Consider the following 11,601-nt stretch of genomic DNA (forward strand, 5'->3'; position numbering starts at 1 on the left):
CCCTGCGCCTTCTGAAACGTTTGACCCACTAAAGCTCAGAACACGGAGCGCCCGATGACAAGGGGTCGGTTTAAACGCTCACATTTGACCTTCATTCCTGCCGTATATTTAGCCCGAGCCGCGTCTGTATTTGGCCTGGCAAACGTGTCGTTCCATCTGCTGTTTTACTGTCGTTACACACACCAAACAACAGGAGGCGCTGCACTGCAAATGAGGACGCACACCGGCCCGTCCAGAGCTCATGTAGGTCCTAAAGCTGCACTCTGGAGCTTTTCTACAGCTTATTTAGTCAATTTACAGTGTTTTTATAGCACAAACAAGTCTTGATGAAGCGGTAACAGGGCTCGCCTCTCCGCAGAGCTGGTCTGTAACTAGGTAGAGTCTTAACATCTCCATGAAGAGTAAAGCAGACAGTGAATCCTCCACCAGCAATGTGACATAGTGCATCTTTACATGACTTGACAGTAGGCCAACTTATTGTGAAAAATAATAATACAGTAGTTTTGACCTAAAAATAGTTTTTTTAAAATAGTTTTCACCTAAAAATAATAATAAAATAGTTTTGACCTAAAAATAGTTTTTTTTTAAATAGTTTTCACCTAAAAATAATAATAATAAAATAGTTTTGACCTAAAACATTTTTTTTTAAATAGTTTTGACATAAAAATAATAATAAAGTAGTTTTGGCCCAAAAATAATAATAAGTAGTTTTGACCTAAAAAATAATAATAAAGTAGTTTTGGTCTAAAAATAATAATAAAATAGTTTTGAGCTAAAAGTAATAATAAAATAGTTTTGACCTAAAAATAGTAATAAAGCAGTTTTGACCTAAAGATTATAATAAAATACTTTTGACCTAAAAATGATAATAAAATAGTTTTGACCTAAAAATAACAATAAAATAGTTTTGACCTAAAAATAATAATATACACTACTTAAAGTACTAGCTGTAGTATCGAAACAGAATACTCAGGGCAATAATACCTGACACTGAAAGAAATATACATAAGTAGGACAGAGTTGTACCTTCCAGTCGTCAGAACTGTCTGTATGAAGTACTTTATGATCAAAGTAACCACTCGTATATTGGAAAACTGCATTCTAAAAAGTATTGTTATTATAAATGTGGAATCAGACATGAAGTGAAATGAAACCATGAGTAACTGAAGTGTCTGGCCCAAGAGCACGAGAACACGGACATTCTCTTCATTCTACAGTTTACTACTACTACTACTACTACTACTACTACTCGAGTAACTTGTTAATAAAGTGTTCCTCAGATACAATACTTTACCTCTAAGTTGAGTAATATATTTGACAACAGTACTCTAAACTCCTCCCACTACAAGACAAAAACACAGTGACAGAATGAAATGGTTTAAACTTTTGTGTTTCTTGCTTTGCTCCTTCAGTAGAAATGATTTTGTTTGTCTCATGTTTGTGTTAATTCTTTGTGAACATTGCATTTTGTGAATTATTTAAATTAACAGTGACTTTCATCTGCATCATCTTATTCCATGAAAATATAAAGTTAAAACCACATTTCTGAGCATTCTTTATGGAGATGTATAAGTTTGATGTCACACTGTGGAGCATTACAGCGAAAGGACCAACATCACCATGGAAACCAGCAGGAGGAGCTCAGTGTTTGTGTTGTTTTTGGCTTTACAGTTACTTTATGGGACTTTAAGGTTTATTTTATCCTTACAATTAAATCCACTTCATAACTTTTCAACTTAAATCACTTATAAATCACAGTTAGTCTACTTTTCTCGAGTAGTTTGTGTATTTCTTTACTCTTACTTGACTCGCCTAATGTGAGACTACTGCGTCTTTTACTTGAGTATTATCATTCTGAAGTATTTTGAGCACAGTTATAGTACTGCGCTCTCCCTGAACAGGCGTGGAAGTACTTGTACCTGCGCTTGTACTCGTCCCACTCCCCGTGTCTTTTACTTGAGTATTATTATTCGGAAGTATATGCACAGTTATAGTACTGCGCTCTCCCTGTACAGGTGTGGAAGTACTTGTACAGGCGTGGGAGTACTTGCATAAGCGTGGGAGTACTTGTACCTGCGCTTGTACTCGTCCCGCTCCCCGTGGCTTTTACTTGAGTATTATTCTTCTGAAGTATTTACACAGTTCTAGTACTGCGCTCTCCCTGTACAGGTGTGGAAGTACTTGTACAGGCGTAGAAGTACTTGTACAGGCGTGGGAGTACTTGTACAGGCGTGGGAATACTTGTACAGGCGTGGGAGTACTTGTACAGGCGTGGGAGTACTTGTACAGGCGTGGGAGTACTTGTACAGGCGTGGGAGTACTTGTACAGGCGTGGGAGTACTTGCATAAGCGTGGGAGTACTTGCATAAGCGTGGGAGTACTTGTACAGGCGTGGGAATACTTGTACAGGCGTGGGAGTACTTGCATAGGTGTGGGAGTACTTGTACAGGCGGGGGAGTACTTGTACAGGCGTGGGAGTACTTGCATAGGCGTGGGAGTACTTGTACAGGCGTGGGAGTACTTGCATAGGTGTGGGAGTACTTGTACAGGCGTGGGAGTACTTGTACAGGCGTGGGAGTACTTGCATAAGCGTGGGAGTACTTGTACCTGCGCTTGTACTCATCCCGCTCCCTCTTGACCTTGGCCAGGACGTTGTACAGGGCCCTGATCTCCGGCGTGATGGTGTCGATCTGCACGCCGACGCCGTCCGGCTGCGCCCAGGACGCGCCGGGGCTGGTCAGCCGGCGCGGGACGTGGCTGTAGGACCAGGCGGCGCCCGGGAGGAAGCGCGGCGGCGGGTTGGCGGCGGTGGAGGCGTAGCCGGGGGAGTCGGCGCGGGGCGACGCCTGGCTAATGGTGATGGACGGGTTCCCGGCGTAATGGTCGGCCGGCGGCGTGAAGAGCGAGGTGGGACGCCTGCGGGAGGGGGCGGGGCATAAAGATCGTATATCATCGCAAGAACTGGAAAACTCACAATAATCATAACACTAAGATTTGTCTGATGATTAAACTTGAACTAATGTGTTTAAAGACCTGTTTTAAACATTAGGTTAATCAATTTTTAACCTTCTTATGACGGCGTTTCCTCATCTTTTGTGTCCTCAAACTTGTATTTTGAAAGATTGATGCATGTTTGAGTAATGCAAATGAAGCTTGAGTGCCCCCTATCCCCGCCCACATCTGTGTAATTAGTTGTGATTATTTGAAATTTTTCATTTTTTTTTTTTTTTTAAGTCATATCCGCTGCAGTGATGTCACTTCTTTATTTTCAAACAGGAAGTGAATGACCATTTTTAAATGTTCCAGTTTAAAATGAACAAAATGTAAAATGATGATGTTATTGTTCAATAATAATTACCAGAAAAAGACTCTTTTAACACATTTCTGTTGGACTGACATAATATCCTGTGATAATCCTTATCAAATACTCATATAAAGTATTAGTATATACACTTGTATACCGGGCCTATCAAATACTCATATAAAGTATTAGTATATACATGTGTATACCAGGCCTATCAAATACTCATATAAAGTATTAGTATATTCATGTGTATACCGGGCCTATCAAATACTCATATAAAGTATTAGTATATACATGTGTATACCAGGCCTATCAAATACTCATATAAAGTATTAGTATATACATGTGTATACCAGGCCTATCAAATACTCATATAAAGTATTAGTATATTCATGTGTATACCGGGCCTATCAAATACTCATATAAAGTATTAGTATATATACATGTGTATACCGGGCCTATCAAATACTCATATAAAGTATTAGTATATATTCATGTGTATACCGGGCCTATCAAATACTCATATAAAGTATTAGTATATATACATGTGTATACCGGGCCTATCAAATACTCATATAAAGTATTAGTATATTCATGTGTATACCAGGCCTATCAAATACTCATATAAAGTATTAGTATATATTCATGTGCATACCGGGCCTATCAAATACTCATATAAAGTATTAGTATATATACTTGTATACCGGACCTATCAAATACTCATATAAAGTATTAGTATACACTTGTATACCGGACCCATCAAATACTCATATAAAGTATTAGTATACACTTGTATACGGGCCTATCAAATACTCATATAAAGTATTAGTATACACTTGTATACCGGACCCATCAAATACTCATATAAAGTATTAGTATACACTTGTATACCGGGCCTATCAAATACTCATATAAAGTATTAGTATATACACTTGTATACGGGCCTATCAAATACTCATATAAAGTATTAATATATACACTTGTATACCGGGCCTATCAAATACTCATATAAAGTATTAGTATATACACTTGTATACCGGGCCTATCAAATACTCATATAAAGTATTAGTATATACACTTGTATACCGGGCCTATCAAATACTCATATAAAGTATTAGTATATACACTTGTATACCGGGCCTATCAAATACTCATATAAAGTATTAGTATATACACTTGTATACCGGGCCTATCAAATACTCATATAAAGTATTAGTATATACACTTGTATACCGGGCCTATCAAATACTCATATAAAGTATTAGTATATACACTTGTATACCGGGCCTATCAAATACTCATATAAAGTATTAGTATATACACTTGTATACCGGGCCTATCAAATACTCATATAAAGTATTAGTATATACACTTGTATACCGGGCCTGTACCTGTGGGCTGAGTTGTTGGTGTTGTGGAACGGCAGTGACCCGGGCCTCAGCGGGACGGCCCCCACGAGCCCCGTCTGCACGCTGACCTCCTGCGTGCACGAGCCCCGGCCCTGCTCGCACGAGCCCCGGCCCTGGTCGCACGGGCCCCGGCCCTGCTCGCACGAGCCCCGGCCCTGCTCGCAGCCGGGACACGTCTTGTTCGCGTCCAGCGCCTGCTGCAGCTGCTTCTCCAGGATCTTGTTGCGTCGCTCCAGCTCGTGCACTTTGGCCAAGAAGCACCGGAAGCGCAGGTTGAGCGTCTTGAGGACGCTGATGTTGGAGCCCAGGTCGTTGCGCAGCGCCATGGCGACGGGAGGAGGCGGAGGAGGCGGAGGCGCGGTGCGGTGCTGGAAGTGTCCGGCGGAGCGGTGATGGAGGAAGGGAGAGGTCTGGGAGGAGGAGGAGGTGGAGGTCTCACCCAGAAGGTCCGCACCGGGGAGCCGCGTGTCCGCCAGCAGACCGGACGGGGAGTCCGGGTGGTGTCCGGTGCCGTGCAGCTGCTGGTGCGGGTGATGGTGTTGGAGGTGCGCGCTCGCCCCCAACAAAGGATTCATGCTCTGGTACGAGAACCTGAAGCGCTGCAGATCTGGCATGAACACGGACTGGTCTTCACAATCACAGGACTTGGGGGTGAAATAAACGGCTCTCCCGCGCCGCACCTGCCGCCGCACGAGTTGCACGATTATGCAACGCGTTAAAATAAGACTCTTTATCCGTCAAAGCTCGCGTTACGTCGCCGGGGATGAGTTCAACGGCGCCGCAGCGAAAGAGGGCGAATCCAAACGGGACGGTCCAGGGAGGAGGAGGAGGTGGAGGAGGAGGAGGTGGAAGAGGTGGGGGGAGAGGGCAGCCGTGCCTTCTCTGGACAAGGCGAAAAGGTCAGAAAGCAACCGTCAAATATGCGCGAAAAGCCGCGTGTCTACGACAGTGTGAGAGCGGGAGAAGCGCGGTCCGAGTCACTCAAGTTCTGGCGTCTGGACGTGACCGCAGCGGGAGCAAGTGCGGCGGAGAGAGGCGCTACCGTATGTGCGGCATTGTGGCGCTACCGTAAGTGCGGCATTGTGGCGCTACCGTAAGTGCGGCGGAGAGAGGCGCTACCGTATGTGCGGCATTGTGGCGCTACCGTAAGTGCGGCATTGTGGCGCTACCGTAAGTGCGGCATTGTGGCGCTACCGTAAGTGCGGCGGAGAGAGGCGCTACCGTATGTGCGGCATTGTGGCGCTACCGTAAGTGCGGCATTGTGGCGCTACCGTAAGTGCGGCGGAGAGAGGCGCTACCGTATGTGCGGCATTGTGGCGCTACCGTAAGTGCGGCATTGTGGCGCTACCGTAAGTGCGGCGGAGAGAGGCGCTACCGTATGTGCAGCATTGTGGCGCTACCGTAAGTGCGGCGGAGAGAGGCGCTACCGTAAGTGCGGCATTGTGGCGCTACCGTAAGTGCGGCATTGTGGCGCTACCGTAAGTGCGGCGGAGAGAGGCGCTACCGTATGTGCGGCATTGTGGCGCTACCGTAAGTGCGGCGGAGAGAGGCGCTACCGTAAGTGCGGCAGAGAGAGGCGCTACCGTAAGTGCGGCGGTGCGGCGCTACCGTAAGTGCGGCATTGTGGCGCTACCGTAAGTGCGGCGGAGAGAGGCGCTACCGTAAGTGCGGCGGAGAGAGGCGCTACCGTAAGTGCGGCGGTGCGGCGCTACCGTAAGTGCGGCATTGTGGCGCTACCGTAAGTGCGGCAGTGCGGAGGGAGTGCGCACGCAGCGTTTGGAACAGCAGAAGAGCCGTTTAATCAGGTCTTTAGATTAGAGGCTGTGGCAATATCGTGACTTTTGTTTTGAAGATTTGCACAGTTTGAATATTGAGTGTAAATAAAATGTTCAACAAAAAAAAGCTGATTAAAAACAACAATGAAAAATGTTATGTTTTGAACTTTGAAATAAGGGTTTAAAGTGATATGTTTGTGTTTTTGTGATATATTTCGAATACATTACACATTTTTCTGTTAATTATTAATGAAATAAGACATGTTTAACGCATTTCTGTTGGATTGACAATTCAGATATTTCAGATATTTGATAATATCGTCTAAATATCAATATCAGGATACACCAAAAAATAATGTAGATATAAAAAAATTTCACTATCGCCGCCTAATTATTTTAGGTTCTATTGCCAAAAACAAACGTAGTAACCATGGAGATGGTTTGAAGTAATTTTCTAACACCATGTTTTCCTCGAACTGAGAATGACCATTTTGCAGAATTTCAGAGCTTTTTTAGACCCAGTATTTGCATTTCCATGTAGCATTAGCTCCCAGGGCTGATGCCTCTGTCTGCACATCCTCACATGTTGGTGAGTTAATAATAATTCTATAATAAACATGTGAGGATCTGTGTCTTCACAACCATCAGCTCTGGAAAAGTGCAGCTGAAAATGTTACACAGAAACCTAAATATTAAATAAACAAAACAGAATTGTAATTTGTTAATTTAGAGTGGAGTTTGTTTAATCAATGCAACGGTGTCATCTAGTGGTTAGCATGAAGAACTGCACAATAAACATGTGCGTGTATATATATATATATATATATATATATATATATATATATATATATATATATATATATTACTGTCTGTATCCTGGGATGGACTGAATCATGGATGCCCTTCCATAATGCATGTGATGGTAGAAAGTATTTGCATCCTGGAACCATGGACAACGTCTCACTCTGTCATGAAGAATGCACCGTCAATGATTTTCAATGTGATGAAGATGTGTTGGACTTGATGTCTGAACATAATTTGTATTTTTCAACTGATGCGTATCAAACAATTGACCTTTATATTAATTTGAGAGATTTAATAAATAATGAGTTACAACAGCAGTGATACATCTGGTGGATCAAATACAGACTCACAATAACTGAATAAAACATGTTTGTTTATTCATATTCATCATCTCATGATATTAATTACATATGATACGATTCTATCCAATTCTATGAATTTAAAAAGATTCAGTTGTATCATCTAGACTGTGTATTTAGGAAAATCTAAACATTTAGACTCCCATCTGAGAGTCATTCTCAATCTGCAAATCGAGTCCGGGAACTCAGATATTTATCCTCCTGTAGGTCCTGCCGGCCAAAAGCAATGATTCGACACTTTCCCATTTGTCCTTCCCAAAGTCGTGTCGACTATGTCGCTTTCAAGTCCCCTTTCAAGTCCCCGTGGTGCACTGTTCACTAACATAAGATAAGATGAGATAAGATGAGATAAGCCTTTATTAGTCCACACAGTGGGGAAACTTCAGTGTTACAAAGCACAAGTAGGTACAGAAGTGAGAGAACAGATAACTTATAAAATACTTTTTTTTTAAAAACACTCTTAATAGAGGAGCTCTTACAAAAGAAAAAAGAAAACTCTTATATTCTTGATAAAAGTAAAAAAAGAAAATAAGAAAATAGTAAGTAACACTCTTATTTGCAGCAGTTGTATGGACAGGGAATATTGCACCAATATGATTGACATTATGTCAGAGTATTGCACATGATAATGACAGCATTGCACATGATAATGGCAGTATTGCACATGATAATGGCAGTATTGCACATGATAATGACAGTATTGCACATGATAATGACAGTATTGCACATGATAATGACAGCATTGCGTATGGATATGACAGTAATGCACATGATTAAGTCAGTATTGCACATGATAATGACAGTATTGCACATGATAATGACAGTATTGCACATGAATATGACAGTATTGCGTATGGATATGGCAGTATTGCACATGATAATGACAGTATTGCACATGATTAAGTCGGTATTGCACATGATAATGGCAGTATTGCACATGATAATGACAGTATTGCACATGAGTATGTCAGTGTTGCACATGATAATGACAGTATTGCACATGATTAAGTCAGTATCGCACATGGTAATGACAGTATTGCACATGGTAATGACAGTATTGCAGATGATAAAGTCAGTATTGCACATGATAATGACAGTATTGCACATGATTAAGTCAGTATTGCGCATGATAATGACAGTATTGCACATGATTAAGTCAGTATTGCACATGATAATGACAGTATTGCACATGATTAAGTCAGTATTGCACATGATAATGACAGTATTGCACATGATTGAGTCAGTATTGCACATGATTAAGTCAGTATCGAACATGATAATGACAGTATTGCACATGGTAATGACAGTATTGCACATGATTAAGTCAGTATCGAACATGATAATGACAGTATTGCACATGGTAATGACAGTATTGCACATGATTAAGTCAGTATTGCACATGATAATGACAGTATTGCACATGATTACGTCAGTATCGAACATGATAATGACAGTATTGCACATGGTAATGACAGTATTGCACATGATTAAGTCAGTATCGAACATGATAATGACAGTATTGCACATGGTAATGACAGTATTGCACATGATTGAGTCAGTATTGCACATGATTAAGTCAGTATCGAACATGATAATGACAGTATTGCACATGGTAATGACAGTATTGCACATGATTAAGTCAGTATCGAACATGATAATGACAGTATTGCACAGGGTAATGACAGTATTGCACATGATTAAGTCAGTATTGCACATGATAATGACAGTATTGCACATGATTACGTCAGTATTGCGCATGATTAAGTCAATATCGCACATGATAATGACAGTATTGCACATGATAATGACAGTATTGCACATAAATATGACAGTATTGTGTATGGATATGGCAGTATTGTACATGATTAAGTCGGTATTGCACATTATAATGACAGTATTGCACATGATAATGACAGTATTGCACATGATTAAGTCAGTATTGCACATGATAATGACAGTATTGCACATGATTAAGTCAGTATTGCACGTGATAATGACAGTATTGCACATGATTGAGTCAGTATTGCACATGATTAAGTCAGTATTGCACATGATAATGACAGTATTGCACATGATTGAGTCAGTATTGCACATGATTAAGTCAGTATCGAACATGATAATGACAGTATTGCACAGGATAATGACAGTATTGCACATGATTAAGTCAGTATTGCACATGATAATGACAGTATTGCACATGATTACGTCAGTATTGCACATGATTAAGTCAGTATTGCACATTATAATGACAGTATTGTACATGATAATGACAGTATTGCACATGATTAAGTCAGTATTGCACATGATAATGACAGTATTGCACATGAGTAAGTCAGTATTGCACATGATAATGACAGTATTGCACATGATTGAGTCAGTATTGCACATGATAATGACAGTATTGCACATGATAATGACAGTATTGCACATGATTAAGTCAGTATTGCACATGATAATGACAATATTCACATGATAATGACAGTATTGCACATGGTGTTGACAGTATTGCACATGATTAAGTCAGTAAAGCACATGATAATGACAGTATTCACATGATAATGACAGTATTGCACATGATAATGACAGTATTGCACATGATTAAGTCAGTATTGCACATGATAATGACAGTATTGCACATGATTAAGTCAGTATTGCACGTGATAATGACAGTATTGCACATGATTGAGTCAGTATTGCACATGATTAAGTCAGTATTGCACATGATAGTGACAGTATTGCACATGATTGAGTCAGTATTGCACATGATTAAGTCAGTATCGAACATGATAATGACAGTATTGCACAGGATAATGACAGTATTGCACATGATTAAGTCAGTAAAGCACATGATAATGACAGTATTCACATGATAATGACGGTATTGCACATGATAATGACGGTATATGCACGTGGTCAGGGCTCACAGTGTTTGTTGTAGGGTCTGAACGCTGACACCTGTGAAACCTCCTTCACACAGTGAGGCATTCAAGTCAATCCTTAGCACAGCACCAACATCTAGAGCCTTTTCAACTCTCCCATCAGGAAGAATGACTTTAAAGCGGAGGTCTTTGTTCATGACTTCATCTTCAGAAAACACTTGAATGAGCTCTTGAAGAATCTGGCCTCAATGAACGATGGTTCAGAAAAGCAAGCGACACTTCCTCAGTGAGTGGTCAGGTCCAGACTGAAGGGTTCCACCTCTAAAGCTCTGCAGTGCCTAAAGTCACAGTCCCACTGTCCTCCAAGTCCTTCACATTCAGTGGGGTTCTTGTTCTGGCATTAAATGTCCCCAGTGAAATGATCTGAACCATCAAAAGTTCAATATAAACAACATCCATATTGAAGAGGCTGGGGCGGTACAGCAGTGATCAACTACATTTAACAGATTCAACGCTGCTCTTTTCTTTGACTCTCCTTTCTGTTTTTAAATAAACCGCAGCATTGGAAACTTATTTGTGTCATACATTTCCTAAACTGTTAAATATTCAGCAGAAGGATTTTCCTGAAAATCAGTTAAATCCACTTCAAAATCAGAACTTTTGCCTTGTACATTTTCTCCTCCTGTAAAAAACAGCTGTAGGGTTCTTTCCATGAGGTGCTTCTTTAGACTCTTCTTTGTTCGCTTTCCCAGCTCAATGTTTCTGTCATTTGTCCTGACGTTTGTTGCCCCTCATGTGCCTGTTGTCTGCGATATGATCTTTCTTGTTCTTGGTAAGTTTTAATTTAAGTCGTTTCCTAAGTGTCCAAAGACAAATACTCGATCTTCGTGCGATGGATGGTCCTCCTTCAGGTCCTCATCGCTCAGCTTTACTACACTGGGATCAATCTAAATTTAAATATAGAAAAATGAAAAATAATTTTTCATTAGTACGTTTTGTGCCATGTGCCAACCGTTACCGTGTCTCGATCTCAAATATTCCACAAGCTCATCCATCTTTTGACTGCAAAGA

The 11,601-nt window shown here is 41.0% G+C and overlaps 1 protein-coding gene across 1 annotated transcript in view; it reads right to left on the reverse strand.

Moving 5' to 3' along the window:
- The window catches only part of iffo1b (intermediate filament family orphan 1b), a 27,039-nt gene extending 21,366 nt beyond the window's left edge, over positions 1-5,673 (reverse strand). Inside the window, exons 1-2 of the mRNA XM_072461042.1 lie at positions 4,696-5,673; positions 2,608-2,916 (exon numbers count right to left, since the gene is read on the reverse strand). Of these exons, the coding sequence (XP_072317143.1) occupies positions 2,608-2,916; positions 4,696-5,327 (941 nt within the window). The 5' untranslated portion in view covers positions 5,328-5,673. The remainder of the gene's footprint in view (positions 1-2,607; positions 2,917-4,695) is intronic.
- Between the last annotated feature and the right edge of the window lie 5,928 nt (positions 5,674-11,601).

This window comes from Eucyclogobius newberryi, unplaced genomic scaffold, assembly GCF_026437365.1.
Source record: "Eucyclogobius newberryi isolate DKJ021-1_F unplaced genomic scaffold, fEucNew1.0.hap1 SCAF_3, whole genome shotgun sequence".
Taxonomy (NCBI): domain Eukaryota; kingdom Metazoa; phylum Chordata; class Actinopteri; order Gobiiformes; family Gobiidae; genus Eucyclogobius; species Eucyclogobius newberryi.